Here is a 16768-nt window from a genome sequence, read left to right as displayed (position 1 = left end):
TATATTTTGCAATTTCAAACTTTTTTCCTTTTTCAAAATTTGTATGTCTCTAACTTTTCTCTGCACTCTCTTTTAAAAATGTTACTCCAAACACTTTCCTGATTTTTTTTCCATTAATTATTTAACATAACATTTTTTAAAAATATAAAATTCATTTTTCTTTTAAGACCTTTGTCTTTTTAGGCCTTTGGTTTTTAAATTTATTTCACTTTTTGAAAATTTTCTCCTCCAATCTTGTCTCTCTTGGTAATTTTTTTATCTCTAAATTTTTTGGTTCATCTCTCTCTTACTGTCTCTGAATTGATGTCATTGGTATTTTTGTTTTTTAAATTTATTTTTCACTTTCCAACTTTTTTCTATCGTTTTTTTCCTTCTGTTTAAAACTTTTTTTCGTCTTTTGTCGTCCTTTTTTTTCCCTTAACTTTTTACTCTTAGATTTTTGTTGGTCTCTATAAAAGTTTTCTCAACCACTTTTGTTTTCTAAATTTAGTTATGATTGATTATTTTTTTGAAACTTTACATTATTTTTTTAATTATTTCTTGCTTCCAATTTTTTTTTTTCAAAAGTTTCTCACTTTCCAACTTTTTTTTTCTATAACTCTTTCTACCTTTTTCTCATGAAAATTTGTGTCCCTTCCACATTTCAAACTTAAATTTTTCCTTTTCTCATAACATTGTTTTAAAAATTTTCAAATAAAACAAAACTTTATTTCCTTTTTTAAAACAATTTTCTTTGAAAAAGTTTTCGCTCTTTTCCTTTTTTTCCCTCGAAAGTTTTTATTTTTTCATTTCAACTTTTCAATTTTCTAGTTTTTTTCAGTCTCTTCAAATATTTAAGATTTGAAAAACATGTTAAACAATTTATATTCATTATTTTCAATTTATAATTACTTGTCAAGTTTTCTCTTCAAAGCTTTTTTGCACTCTTATATTTCTTTTAATTCTCTCTATAAATATTTTCTTAACTCTCTAAATTTTTTTTTTAGAAAATTACTTATTATTAAGAAAAATTTTGAAAAGTTTATATTTTCTTTTTCCTCCAAAATTTGAAATATTTAAAAATAATTTTATTTCTCATTTTTGAACTATTTATAATTTTAAAATGTTTTACCCGTTCTTAAATTTTAAACCTTTTCCCATTTAAACATTTTATTTCTTTTTTCAACTTTTGATTAGGAAAACATTTTAAAAAACTTATATTCATTTTTTTCCTGTAAAACTCTATCTTTAATTGTTTTAGAAAACTCATTTAAACCTTTTCTATCTTCTAATATTTTTCATTGTCCACAAACTTTTACTCTCCAAAATACTTTTGAACCCTTTCGATATTTTCTCTTGAGAAAATTTTTCTAAATTGAAAAATTGACTCTTTATTATCTTTAGTAAATGTTTTTAAATTTTTTGTGAAAATTCTTTCTCACTTATTTTCTTGAAAATTTTTATTTTAAAGTGTTTCCAAACAGTTTCTCATTTTAATTTTTTTTTCTGTTTTCTATAAATTTGTATGTATTTCTAAAAATTTTTCTTCTTAACTTTTTTTTCTTCAAAATTTTAATATTTTCTGACTTTTAAGTTTATATTTAAAATTATTCTTTAAATTTTAAAAAAGCTTTTCTCACTTTTAAACTATTTTTATCTCTTTTTAAAAAAAGTAGTTATATTTCTAAATTTCTCTCAAAATTTGTTGGCCAGCTTATATTGGAAAAGTGTTTATTTGTCCTTAAATTCTCACATTCATTCTTTTGTTCTAAACTGTCTTTAATTTTTTTATCTTTCAAAAATCCATTTTAATTTTTTTTTTATCTTCAACTATTTTAATCCTCCATAAAATTATCTCTCCCAAAGTTTTTTTCCAACTCTTTCCATATTTTTTCTTCAGAAGTTTTTTCTCTAAATTAAAAAATGGACTCTTTCTTATCTCTAGGAAATTAATTTTAATTTTTTTGAGAAAATTATTTCTGTTTTTTTTTTTTTGAAAATTTCATTTCTTACTTGTAACTTTTTATAAGTTTTGTCAAACACTTTTTAATTTATTATTTTTTTTATTTTTAAACTTTTTTGTCTTCAAAATTTTAATATTTTCTTACTTTACAAAGTTTCTCCCCAAAATACTTGTAAACCAACATTTATTTTAAGTTTATGTTTAAAATTCTACTTTAGACTTTAAAAATACTTTTCTCACTTTCAAACTATTTTTATCTTTCTTAAAGAAAGTAGTTATATTTCAAACTTTTTCTCAAAAATTTTTTGTCCAACTTATATTAACGTTTTTCGCCTGAAAGTTTTTATTTGTTGAAAAATTTATATTCATTTTTTCTCGAAACTCTGGTCTTTAATTTTATGTCCAACTGTTTTATTCTTCCATTAACTTCTTTTCAAAATTGACTCTTTCTTATCTCTAGGAAATTGATTTTAAAATTTTTGTGAAAATTATTTTTTACGTTTTTTTCCCTTGAAAACTCTATTTCTAAAAGTTTTTGTCAAACTTATATTAACTTTCTTGTCCTGGAATGTTTTTATTTGTCCAAAAATTTATATTCATTTTTTCTCTAAACTCTGTCTTTAATTTTTTTTACAAAAATCCAGCTAAATCTTTTATATCTTCAACTATTTTATTCCTGCTTCATAAACTTTTCTCTTCAAATTTTTTAACTAACTCTCTCTAATCACTAAGAAATGATTTTTAAAATTTTTGTGAAAATTCTTTCTAATGTTTTTTATTGAAAATTCTATTTCAAACTTATGACTCTTTAAAAGTATTGTCAAACACTTTCTCCTATATATAAATTTGAATATATTTCTAAAATTTTCTTCTTGACTTTTTTGTCTTCAAAACTGTAATATTTTCTTACTTTTCAAGTTTTCTACTCAAAATATTTTTCTTCTCTTTAATGATTTCCAAAGATCTTAATTTGTTTTCCTTCTAAATTCTATTTGCAAGATTTTTCTTAAGTCTCTTTTTAATGTTCTTTTTATAACATTACTTGTATTCTTTTCCTCAAAAATTTTTGTCCAATTTATGTTTACTTTTTTATCTTCAACTATTTTATTCCTCGTTTATAAACTTTTTTCTTAAAAAGTTTTTTTTATCACTCTTTCAATAATTTTCTCTTGAGAAGTTTTTTCTCTAAATTTTAAAATCGACCCTTTCTTACCTCTAGGAGATTGTTTTTAAAATTTTTGTGAAAATTCTTTCGAACATTTTTTTATTGAAAATTATATATAAATTTGCATGTATTTCTAAAACTATTTCTTAACATTTTTTGTCTTCAAACTTTTTAAATTCCTCCTTAAAACTTAAAAAAAAAAATTTCTCACTTTCAAACAATTTTTATCTCCCTGTAAGGTTACATTTCTAACTTTTTCTCAAAATTTTTTTGTCCGACTTATATTAACTTTTTTTGCCTGGAAAGTTTTTATTTGGCCAAAACTTTATATTCATTTTTTCTCAAAACCGATTTAAATCTTTTTTATTTCCAACTATTTTATTCCTCCATAAACTTCTTTGCAAAAGTTTTTTTCAATCTCTTTGGATAATTTCTCTTAAGAAGTTTTTTCTCTACGCTTATGTAAAGATTGACTCTTTCTTATCTCCATGAAATTTATTTTAAAATATTTTTGAAAATTATTTCTAACGTTTTTTTTTGTTGAAAACCCTATTTCTAACTTGTAACTTTTTAAAAGTTTTTTCAAAACTCTCTAATTTGTTTTAAAATTTTCACACTTTTTTCTCTTATATATAAATTGTATGTATTTCTAAAAAAATTTCTTCTTGACTTTTTTGTCTTCAAAATTTCAAAATTTTCTTATTTTTCAAGTTTTCTCCCCAAAATTTTTTTAGTCTCTTTTTAAGTCTCTTTTTTTGATGTGTTTTTTTATTTTATAAAATTACTTGTATTCTTTTTCTAAAAATATCTTGTCCAACTTATGTTAACTTTTTTTATCTTCAACTCTTTTATTCCTTCTTCATAATTTTTTTTAAATAACTCTTTCAATAGTTTTCTCTTGAGAAGTTTTTTCTGTGAATTTAAAAATTGACACTTTTTTATCTCTAGGAAATTCTTTCTAACGTTTTTTTTTATTGAAAATTGTATTTTCGAACTTTGATTGTTTTAACAGTTTTGTCATACACTTTCTAATTTTATTTCTTAACTTTTTTTTTTGTCTTCAAAATTTTAATATTTTTTTACTTTTCAAGTTTCCATTTCAAAGTATTTTTTCGCCACTTTAATATTTTTCCTTGATCTTTAACTTGTTTTTTAATTTTTGTTTGTAAATTTTTTCTTCGGTCTCTTTTTAATGTTTTTTAAATTACTCATATTCAAACCAACATTTTTTTGAAAGTTTATATCTAAAATTTTTCTTTAAAATTTCAAACGAAAACTTTCTTACTTAGAAACGTAACTTTTTTTTCAAGGGTTTAGTCCAAAACTTTTTTTCAAACTTTTTTTCTCAAAATGCTTTGTCCAACTAATATTAACTTTTTTTTTGCCTGGAAAGTTTTTATTTGTCCAAAACATTATATTCATTTTTTTTCAAAAACCCATTTAAATCTTTTTTATCTCAAACTATTTTATTCGGCGTTCATAAACTTTTCTCTTCAAGAGTTTTTTATAACTCTTTCGACATTTCCTTTTGAGAAATTTTTTTCTCTACATTTAAAAATTGATTCTTTCTTATCTCTAGGAAACTGATTTTAAAATTTTAGTGAAAATTATTTGACTTTTTTTTTCTTGAAAATTCTATTTCTAACTTGTGACTTTTTAAAAGTTTTTTCAAACACTCTCTAATTTGTTTTTTCATTTTTAAACTGTTTTCTCTTATTTATAAATTTGTAGGCATTTCTAAAATTTTAATATTTTCTGACTTTTTCAAGTTTTCACCCCTAAATATTTTTCGTCTCTCTTTAATGTTTTCCAACGATCTTAGTTTTTTTTTTCTGCGTTTCTATCTGTAAAATGTTTCTGAGGTCTCTTTTTAATGTTTTATTTTTTTAAATTACTTATATAATTTATATTTCTAAGCTTTTCTCAAATGATTTTGTCCAACTTATATTAATTTTTTTTTTGCCTGGAAAGTTTTTATTTGTCCATAAATTTATATTATCATTTTTTCTCTAACTCTGGTTTTAATTTTTGTCAAAGACCCATTTAAATCTTCTTTTTAATTTTCAACTATTTTATTCCTCCTTCATAAACTTTTCTTTCAAAAGTTTTTTTTTTCAATTCTTTCAATAATTTTAGGGGTACTTACAAATCTGGCAAAAAAATTTTAAACAAATAACAAATTTAGCATCTACATTTTAGATTTGCAAATATAGCAAATTTTTTAGAAAAAAACAGAGGTCCAATAATAAAATGTCAAATTTACCCTTATAGCATTGATATACCATTGATATAATACTGATATATATATATATATATATATTTGATATATACTTGATATACATCTGATTTACTATTGATATACAATTGATATATCATTGATATAACTATAATATCTACTAATATAACTTCTTATATGATTATATTATTTACTATTTATTGATTTACATGTGTAATATATTATTGATATGCCTTTGATATACCACTGATATAATACTGCTATACAATTGATTTACTTTTGATATATCTATGATATCTACCAATATAACTTCTAATATGATTTGTCACTGATATACGTATAATATAACTATGATTTCTACTGATATAGGTTCTTGTAAAAACCGTACCTTTCTTATCACTAGGAATTATTTTTGAAATTTTTCTAACATTTTTTTCTTAAGAGTTATATTTCTAACGTGTGACTCTTTAAAAGTTTTGTGAAACACTTTCTAATTTATTTTTTCACCTTAAACTTTTTTTTATATAAATTTGTATGTATTCGCCTCTTTAATGTCTTTCATTGAATCTTAATTTTTTATCAATTTATGTCTGTAAAGTTTTTCTTAAGTCTCTTTTTAATGTTTTTTTTTTTAAATTACTTTTTTTTTTAAAGTTTATTCTTAAAATTGAAGTTTATGACTTTTAAAACCACTTCACATTAGTTTTTTTCTCGTTGTGCTATCCTACGAAGTTTTCCTCGACCTCTTTTACATTCATGTTTTTTTCTTAATCTCTTAAAACACATTTAAAAGTCTATTTAAAACATTTCTCTCCCTTATCTCTCAAGGTTTTTCTTCTAATGTTACTTTTCAAAATTAATATTTTTTTTAAAACTAATTGTTGTGTTTAAAATTTGTATTTTTGAAATATATATATCTAGATCTCAATATTTTTTTTCTTGAAATTTTTTATTTCGAACTTCGTGGCTCTTTAAAATTTGTACTCTTCCTAATTTGTTTCTTTTTTCTTTTTTTGAACTTTCTCTCTTTAAGATTTGGTAGATCTTTCTAAAATTTTGATGCCTAACCATTTTTCTCTTTCTAGATGTTTTTTTTTAATTACTTATGACCAAAATTATTTTTAAAAGTTCCTACTCTTTTTCCTTTTTCTCCAAAATTTATTTATAATTTGCAAACCATTTTCTTGTCTGTTTTGAAAATTCTCTCAACTTTCTCTCTCCAAATTTTTTTCCAAAATCTTTAATATTCGTCTCTTGAAAAGTTTTTTTTCCCCTCTCTAACTTCTTAAAATTGACTTTATTTTTCAAAGATTGTTTTTCCTCGAAATTTTTCTATATATTTTTTTTTTTTTACTTTTAAATTTCTCTATCTCCAAAACGTTTTTTCAAGTCTTCTTTTTGCCCTCGAATTGTTTAATCCCTAATCCTCTTTCTAAATATTTTTTTTAATATTTTTCTCTAAAAGTTTTGTCCAACTTTTTTTTAACTCTTTCTCGAAGGTTTTTATTTTAACTTTTTCCACTGGTAAATTTTGGTAGTTATTTAAAATTTTTATTTTTATATTTAACCGTTTGAATTTTTAGTTTTGTTGTTGCTCTCCAAAATTTTTCTCAATCTCTTTTCAATTTTGGATTTTTATAAATTCAGTTACAATTATTAAAACATTTCTCTGCAAAACTTTTTCCGACTTTTTCTACGTTTTTTTTTCACTTGGAAGTTTTTATTTTTTTTCTTTTAACTTCTCTCTAAAATTCTGATCCAAACTTTCTGGCTAAAAAATGGTCTCAACCTCTTTATAAAGTTCTTTTTTTTTTTCATAGATTAGTTATAAACGTTTCAGAATTTTCTTACTTTTTAAAGTATTTTCTCTTCAAGGCTTTCATCCCTAGTTCTTAAAAAATTTTATTTCTGTATTTAAATCTTTTGAATTTTAGTTTTGTTGTTTCTCTTCAAAATCTCTCTCGCTCTCTCTCGAATTTTGGATTTCTCGAAAGTAAGTTATGATTGTGAAAACATTTCTCTCCAAAAAAAATATAGGTTAAAATGCTAGTTTCGGTGTACTTTTTGGTTCATTTTAGTCATTATACCATTTTCGTCCTTTCATTTTATTTTAAATTTCATTTTTTCTATCACAATTTCAACATCACATTATAATCAATATATTTCTTACAATGTAAACATTACTTTATACTAAATAGTTTCTTTTATATATAGAATTTGTGTTAAAATCTTACGAATAGGGACCAAAATGAACATTTTTAAAGTACAAGGACGAAAATGAACCAAAGTTAAAATTACAGGGACAAAAATGAACATTTTCATAGTAGAAAGATTAAAATGAACCAAGCAGGAACCAAAATAATATTTTAACAAAAAATATAATATAATAATCAATTAATATTTTCAATAATAATTTAAATATCCCAATTAATTATTCTTGATTTATTACAATTGCAAAATTAGACATGTTTATCGAGTCAACTAATCAATAGCATTGATACATAATTTAAATCATTAATTAATAGTAGTTAATCCAATCTATTTTCTCTATCTTCACGCTTGGCTTTGAAAAAAGGAAAAAAAAAAAAAAAGATAAAAATACGTCGTTGATCATCCCTCTTCCTCAGCTGGCCTGATTAATGTTCGTCCGGTCTTAGATCTGTGGAAACTGACATGGAAATCATTTCACCATTTCTCAGCAACTCCATAGTTGCACTCTTCTTCGTCTTGTTGCTTCTCTTTTCATTTCTTGTTCTGAAGAAGGCCAGAGTCAGCTCCAAACGCAGAGACCCTCCTGCAGCAGCCGGCGCTCGGCCACTTGCCGCTGTGCGGAGCTTCAAAACAACTTCCCCACGAAACATTAGGAGCAATGGCCGACAAATACGGACCCATATTCACCATCCGAGTCGGCGTCCAACCAACCCTCGTCATCAGCAGCTGGGAAGTGGCCAAAGAGTGCTACACCACCCACGACTCAATCGTTTCCTCGCGCCCCAAAAGTTTGGTAGGAAAGCTCCTGACCTACAACTTTGCAGGCTTTGGGTTCAGGCCTTATTTTGATTCTTTTTACCGCAGTATGCGTAAAATCGTAGCCTCGGAGGTGCTTTCGAACCGCCATCTTGAGTTACAGAGAGATATCAGAGTTTGTGAGGTAAAGAGATCTGTGAGGAAGCTTTACAATCTGTGGACAAAGAGGGAGGAAGCTGCCACCTCAGACCACATACTTGTTGATATGGACCAATGGATTGGGAATATTAATTTGAACGTGATTCTGATGATGGTTTGTGGGAAGCGGTTCCTTGGAGCTTGTGCCGGCGATGAGAAGGAGATGAGACGGTGCCGCAAAGCCATGAGGAGTTTCTTCGGGTTGGCGGGGCAGTTTGTGGTGGGAGATGCCATTCCTTTTCTGAGATGGTTGGATTTTGGTGGATATGGGAAGGCCATGAAGGAAGCTTCAAAAGAATTGGACTGTCTCATGGAGGAATGGATGGAAGAACAACGCCGGAAGAGAGAATCCGGTGCCGGCGACGGCGACGGGGAACACGACCTCATGGATGTGATGCCGACAATTCTCGAAGGGATGGACCTTGCTGGCTATGACGCTGAGACAGTCATCAAAGCCACATGCCTGGTAAGTGTGTGTATGTGTACTTTTTTCTCTTCCATATTTTCATGTTATGATCATAAATATCGTGTTGTTTAATCCTTTTTTGAAACCGATCTGCACATTAGTATGACTTTGAAACTATTTATACTGTTTGGTTTGAATTAAAAAAAATAAACAAAATTTCCATTCAAATCTTGTCCAGCCATTCTAAAATTGACAATTTCTTAATTTCTATAAGCATCTTTGTTTTGCATTTCTCTCTTGATTTGTCAGTCGGCATTTGCGAAGGGAGGGTAGAGTTGTTAGAATTTTTTTTTTTCAAAGAATTTTATAGAATTATAGGGTATAATTGTAAAATAGTTACTTTATTAACTGATTTGAATTTATTAAAATTTACTTGGTTTTCTTCTAATGATTGATGTCAACGAAGCATAAACTGTGTGACAGACCATTATTTCTGGTGGAACGGATACTGTATCGGTTACTTTGATATGGGCAATCTCATTATTGTTGAACAATCGAGAGGCATTTGAAAGGACTCAAGAGGAGCTAGACATCCAAATTGGAAACAAAAGACTTGTGGATGAATCAGACATTAGCAAGTAAGTGTATCTCAAAGCCGTCGTAGAAGAGACATTAAGGTTGTACCCAGCAGGACCACTATCAGGGCTGCGAGAATTTAGTCAGGATTGCACAGTTGGAGGCTATGATGTAGCCGCCGGCACACACCTCATCACAAACCTTTGGAAGATACAGACAGATCCTCGGATGTGGTCGGAGCCTTTGGAGTTCAAGCCAGAGAGATTTTTGAGTAGTCAAGAGGAGTTAGATGTGAAGGGCCAGAATTTCGAGTTGTCTCCGATTGGCTATGGAAGGAGATCCTGTCCTGGACTGGGAATCGGCATTCAAATGACCCAATTGGTGTTGGCAAGTTTGGTTCATTCTTTCGAACTTAGAATAGTTTGTTCAGATCATGGCTGCTACGCTTGGACTCACCCTGTGTAGACTCGACCCTCTTCAACTTCTCCTTAAACCGCGTCTCCTACCTAGTGCTTTTGCTTGATTCCAACTCTATTGTGTATTGTTACCACTAATGCTCTGTTTGGAACTAAACTATGAATTTGCATGTATTCCCAAATCGATTTTGAAATCATTTCCTGTGTCTGTTTGGAAAGAACAAGAATGAATTTTAAATCACAATAGATTTGAAATCACGTTTTAAGTCCCAAAATTTTTCATTTCAAATAGCTCGGATTTGTCAAGATTTAAAATTAAAAAGTATCTCATTCCAAATTTACCCTACATGGCCTCTTAAGCAAATAGCAGTTCAACTAAATTACTTTTTTTCTCATCTCTCCTCTACAAATATTTTTTGAATTATCGTTGAAGCAAAATACAAATTTTTATACATTTAAAATTTTTCCTTAGTATATCTGTTTACGAATTTTTCTTTTTTAATTTTATTAGCAAGGTTTAATTTAATATCTTGACTTGATTAAATGATTTCATTTTTATACGTGGTTAACATTATAATTTCATATTAAAATATTATATTATTATTAATATAATATTATCCTAAATTATAAGAGTATAATAATAAAATGTTATACCTTCTTTTTATTTCTCGTGAACATCCAAACAAATCATTTCCATTATTCAAAATCCTGAAATTTAAAATCATTTCTCTTATCAATTCTAGACGCTAAACGGAGGATAAGTTCTAACAATTTCACCTAGTTCGTAAAGTTGAATAGTTCCGATAAGAGTTTGGATTATATACATAATAAATATTCCTAAAATACTTTGATGCCTTCTCTCAAATGAACGAGTGTGTTTCCCTAATAATTAGAGGTAGCCCAACTCAAGAGGAATTAACCAAAGAAATAATAATAAATGGATATATATATATACATTCCACATTAGAAAAAGAATGTAAATTTGTTATGATAATAATGAGTGAAGATTTCAATATTGATTTTTATGGAGTGAAAGGCTAAACAATGGCATTATTAATAAACATGTTTAAATTTGCTTAATTCTCATATGATAATAAAATCAAAACTACTTCTATAATTATTTTAAAATTTTAATTTTCTATAATCATGTTTATAAATTTCATCATGAACTTTCAACCATCCTTATTTTTATACTTACTTGTTCGTTGCTTTGCTTTGGCAAGGATATATCTTGGGAAAGAAGACTAATTTTTCTCTTGAACCTGCTCATCCATGCCTACTTTTAATTACTTTATCACTGGTTGTCTAATTAGTCAAACAAAACTTTAAATAATATCAACAAAAACTTTACTCTTTCTTACTTTAGAAATCACACCCGGGACTTTTCGGTCAGGTCAAAGAATTCGAACATTGAAAATATGAATCTATATATTAAAAAAAATTTCTCCTCTTCAAAGGGTAAATAATGGAGGTGACTTGGTCATTCTACCGATTATCATCGATACAAATTTTTTTATATTTCACTTGGTAATAGCGTAGGTAGATAATATAATATAACAGATCCAGCGATGAGAGATTTGAATATATCCAATCTCATAAAAAAAAGTTGATATCTTTACCGTTGATCTTTATCGATATCTTTAGAGTTGATCTTTGATTGATAACAAAGTATTGGTGATTAGTTAGTAAATTTGAAAGCTACCTAGGCAACCACTCTTGCTTTTAGTACTTCCAAAAGCTCAATTGATGTTAAAGTAGAAACACAAATTTCAAATTTTCTTACTTCCAAAAGTGAGTTTGCGACTGTCAGATCCATCCCACCCAAAACACAATATAATACTTGAAATAAAGCATATTGTATCGATAAAATTTGGAAAAGTTATGGTAACGTGTTCCAATTTTGCACCATTTTCCAGATGCACCGTATAAATTTATAATATTGGATTGTCAGGACATTTTTTGTTTCCTATTTTTCTTTTAAATTTTTATTAAAAAATTTAAGTATTTAACAACATAAAAATTACTTATTTTTCATTTTTCTAGAAGCATTTTTAAAATTGTATAAAAATTTTAGAAATAATAAAAATAGGTTTTTTAACTATTTCTTGATCCCATCTCTACTTTATCTTAAAATATAAATAAAAATATAATTTTATAGTTCATAAATTTTGGAACGTTGAGGTCGTACATTCTATTTTACTTTATTAAAAATTGAAGAAATAGAAAGAAAAAACGAGAAGATGAGATTATCACACTGGTCCCTAGCTAGTCCGCTGGTAGACAAACTTAAATAAAACAACATCTTCTTTTTCTCTTCAAGACTGAAATTCAGTCGGCCCAGTTTTGTCTTTTTCCTATAAGAGTCAATATTGTCTTTTAGTGAATGAAGATCAGAATGTATGAAAATTCTTACCTCCACCCAATATTTAAATTTTGATATAGCTATCACTTAGAAAAGAGAAGGACTAATAAACATGAATTACTACTCTTTTTCGTGCTGATCATGAATACTAATAGTTTTGATATAGTTTACTCACTCATCTTAAATTAAGAAAATGTAAAAAATAAAAAAAATCTCTGAAAAAATTCACTAATTTAAATAAAAATATCATATTCTACCCAAATTAAGCTTCGTCCATATACAAAATTAATCATTAAATAACTTTATCAAAACTTTTAAATTTCTACTGAAAAAAATCCAACTCTCACCTCTTAATCTTATCTCTATTACTACTAAATATATATTTTATAATTTATTGAGAATATATTTTTTTTTTAAACAATTCTCCACCTAAAAACTTATCAAATAGTAAAATTTGCAATATGTCCTTCCCAGAATTAATTATTTGGATAAAAATTGTCCGTTTTTTCCTTATAAATAAGTAGTGTCCATCGGTCGATTGTCCCAGCAGTCGTAAAATCAGCGACATGAAAATTCCCTCAACAGCAACATCCATGGAAATCATCTCACCATATCTCAACACCAACTCCATAATTCCCCTCTTCCTCTTGCTTCTGATATCATATTTGGTTCTGAAGAAGCTTTCCAAAGCCTCCAAACGCCGAGCCCCACCAGCAGCCGGCGGCGCATGGCCCATCATCGGCCACCTGCCACTCCTCAGCGGCCCACAACTCCCCCACGAAACATTAGGAGCCATGGCCGACAAATACGGACCCATATTCACAATCCAAGTGGGCGTCCACCCAACCCTCGTCATCAGCAGCTGGGAAGTGGCCAAAGAGTGCTACACCACCCACGACTCGATCGTCTCCTCGCGCCCCAAAACCGTGGGCGGCAAATTGCTGGGCTACAATTTCGCCGGGTTCGGGTTCAGGCCCTACGATTCCTTCTACCGAAGCATCCGTAGAATCATAGCCTCGGAGATGCTCTCGAACCGGCGGCTGGAGTTGCAGTTTCAGAGAGATATCAGAGATTCCGAGGTGAAGAGATCTGTGAGGGAGCTTTACGATTTGTGGGAAAAGAAAAGGGAAACCTCAGATGATGACGACGTGGCGGTTAATGTTGACCTGGATGGTTGGGTTGGGAGTGTTGATTTGAAGGTGATTTTGATGATGGTTTGTGGGAAGCGGTTTGTTGGGGAGAAGGAGATGAAACGGTGCCGTAGAGCGATGAGGGAGTTTTTTGATTTGGCGGGGCAGTTTATGGTGGGGGATGCGCTTCCTTTTCTGAGGTGGCTGGATTTGGGTGGCTATCAGAAGGCCATGAAGAAAACTGCCAAAGAATTGGATTCTATTATGGAGGAGTGGCTGGATGAGCACCGCCGGAAGGCAGACTCCGGCGCCGCCGCCGACGGTGGACCGGACTTCATGGATGTCATGCTTTCCACGCTTGAAGGGATTGACCTTGCTGGATATGATGCTGCTACTGTCAACAAAGCCACTTGCATGGTATAAACACAATTACTTGCCACAATAATTATCATCCGTTAAATCTTATTCTCATAAAAAAATTGATAATTCATTATAATAATTATTATTGTTTTCTAAAATCATTTTAGTCTGTTATTGAGGTGGGCGAGGAGATTAACATTTCTGGTTCCCATCTTTGAAATTAAAATGCGGAAACTTTTTCCTTTGTCCAATCATTGTTGTTGTTCAAAACAGGGGCCACAATAATGGGTATTTACGTAGGAAAATTTAACACTCTCATCTTGGACCATTTTGGTATTTGTCATAATACAGTTCACCCAATCCTTATCAGCTTAATGCACCTATGTAGCTTCAATATGTCTATTTTAGCATTTAATAGACAATACAGCTTTTAGATACTTTTTTTCCTTTTCATTTTTCTTTTCTAAAATTCAATATTTGAACCTCTCAACCTTACTAGAAAGGTTATATTCAGGTCTTCTGTCTTAATTATTTGAATTATTATTTAGATTTGCACTAACTACATTGATAAGAACTAATTAAATGGTTATTTTGTAAAGTTGAGAAGGTAAACTTGAAAGTTGAGGTATCAACCAAAAATAATCTTGTAGGGACGATCACAAGGGGACTTAAACCCTATACACACGTACTCTATTATATATATATATATATATATATATATATAAATAAATAGATACATACATGCATACATATATAATTCTCACTTTCTTTCATATTTGTTGGGTTTAATAAAGGTGATTAAACAAAAGTTAACATAAATTTCGAGTTGTTTAATCTCTCCTGCAGACCATTATTGCTGGAGGAACCGACACTACAACAGAAACTATATTATGGGCAATCTCATTATTGTTGAACAACCGAGAGGCACTAAAAAGGGCTCAAGAAGAGCTAGACATCCATGTTGGAAATAAAAGACTTTTGGATGAATCAGACATAAGCAAACTGGAGTATCTCCAAGCTGTCGTGAAAGAAACATTAAGGTTGTACCCAGCAGGTCCATTATCAGGGATTCGCGAGTTCAGTCGGGATTGCACGGTTGGAGGCTATGACGTGGCCGTCGGTACACGTCTCATCACAAATCTTTGGAAGATACAGACGGACCCTCGAGTGTGGGCAGAGCCTTTGAAATTCAAGCCGGAGAGGTTTTTGAGTAGCCACAAACACCTGGATGTGAAAGGCCAAAACTTTGAATTCACTCCATTTGGTTGTGGGAGGAGAGTGTGTCCTGGGCTGGGGTTTGGCATCCAAATGACGCAGTTGGTTTTGGCGAGTTTGATACATTCGATGGAACTTAAAACTCGATTTGATGAACCAGTTGATATGACGGCTGATTTTGGAATCACCATGCATAGAGTCAACCCTCTTCAAGTTCTCATCAAGCCGCGCCTCCTAGCTAGTGCTTATGCATGATTCCAACACACTGGAACTTGTTATTTCGATGCCTCAAGTTCTATTAAATTTTAAAATAATCACAAGTTTTTGTTCATGTACACCTGTTTGAATTCATGTAGTTGGTGTGAAATAAACGCACAAACTCATGATGTGAATTACGATTTCATATTTTGGTATGTTTCAAGTCCACTATAGATTCGGCCCATTTGATAAGCAAAAAGAGCCCTTTTCTGTTGGGCTTTTTTTCCGGTAAAATCTGACTTGGGTTCAAGATTTTGCTGCCTATTTTATTTTTATTTTAACTAAAGCCACCCATTTTCTTGATTAAGATTTTACATATTCCATCACAACTGCGAGAGTAAATTCAAATAATATATAATCTTTAGTTTGGATAGAAATACATTAATTATATCAAGTTGGAGATTGTTTTTGGAACTTGAAATCATATATGTTTTGTAATACTGTATCACAAATACGAGAGCAAGTTAATTCAAACCTGTGATCTTTAGATGTGGTAAAAATACCTTAACTATATTCAAATTGGAGATTGTATTTGTTAAGATATCTATGATTAAATTTATCTCGATTCATCAATTAAGTTTTTGGGTTAATCATAGCAAGAGGAAAAGTGTTAAAAGAAGATATTATGACTAAGTTTAACTCTAATCCCTCTAACTCAACTTTGAGATAGACTAAATAATTTTACATGTAATGGAGATATATGTTTTAGAGCATTCATTTTCTTTACTATGTTATAAATCATAATTGTTTACTATCCATTTCTTTTTTAGATTATGAATGTTAACACCTAGGGTCCTTGTCAATGTGCCAACATCCAAGTGTCCTTACTATTCGTTTTCTTTACTATGTTATACGCTTTTAAAGTATTTACAAAATCCCAAGTGTGCTTTCTAAACATCGCTCAGCATTTTTAACTAAAATAATAATAATAATAATAATAATAATAATAATAATAATTAAAAATTGTAAATTACTAATTTTATAATTATTTTAAAATTTAGCTAAATTGTAAAAAATGTTCCTAAATTTTACCCTAACTTGATTTTGTCCTAAAAATCTTCTTCCTTTGTTGTTAATAGATTCAAGTTTACACTTCTTCCATTATCTACCGGAATTTTGTACTAATCTCTTATTTAAATACGATAATTTCCTTATCATTTGCATTCTTACTATTTTAAGACTTAATTCAGATATACTACATATTAGTTGCCACACATCCTTTCATACATGTCACGTCACCGGTATGAAACACCACTTAATTTAGGTAAACCATATTAAGTTGCCACATCCTTTCATATAAGTGACATCAACTCTACGAAACTTATTTGAAAAAACAATGCGACAAAATTTGGATCATTTTTCTAAATATTTTCTACAAATAGAACGAGGAAGTTGTGGTGAAGAAGTGTATATGAAATGTGAATGTTGCAGCAGCTGCCAGCTGCCAGTCTCTGGTATTCTTCAAAGTTCAGAAATTTCTGCCTCTTAGAAAATGACCCGACCATGGGACACAGACAGGACATGAACATTGGTTGGG

At 29.1% G+C, this 16768-nt stretch overlaps 1 protein-coding gene and 1 pseudogene across 2 annotated transcripts; both read left to right on the top strand.

The window, feature by feature from the left end:
* The first annotated feature begins 7970 nt into the window (after nucleotides 1-7970).
* LOC111023640 (cytochrome P450 CYP82D47-like) lies at nucleotides 7971-10103 on the top strand (annotated as a pseudogene). The gene is made up of 2 exons (XR_015788763.1): nucleotides 7971-8974; nucleotides 9398-10103. The product of XR_015788763.1 is annotated as a cytochrome P450 CYP82D47-like (transcript).
* Nucleotides 10104-12798: 2695 nt separating this feature from the next.
* LOC111023576 (cytochrome P450 CYP82D47) lies at nucleotides 12799-15386 on the top strand. The gene is made up of 2 exons (XM_022301061.2): nucleotides 12799-13815; nucleotides 14605-15386. The coding sequence occupies exons 1-2, from the start codon at nucleotides 12835-12837 to the stop codon at nucleotides 15226-15228; spliced, it is 1605 nt and encodes a 534-aa protein (XP_022156753.1). The 5' UTR covers nucleotides 12799-12834; the 3' UTR covers nucleotides 15229-15386.
* Nucleotides 15387-16768: the final 1382 nt, after the last annotated feature.

The sequence above is a fragment of the Momordica charantia genome (assembly GCF_013281855.1).
Source record: "Momordica charantia cultivar OHB3-1 chromosome 11 unlocalized genomic scaffold, Mcharantia_2.0 BLBB01000011.1, whole genome shotgun sequence".
NCBI lineage: Eukaryota > Viridiplantae > Streptophyta > Magnoliopsida > Cucurbitales > Cucurbitaceae > Momordica > Momordica charantia.
The sequence above is the reverse complement of the archived record's forward strand: the minus strand, read 5'-3'. Positions and strand labels throughout refer to the sequence as shown.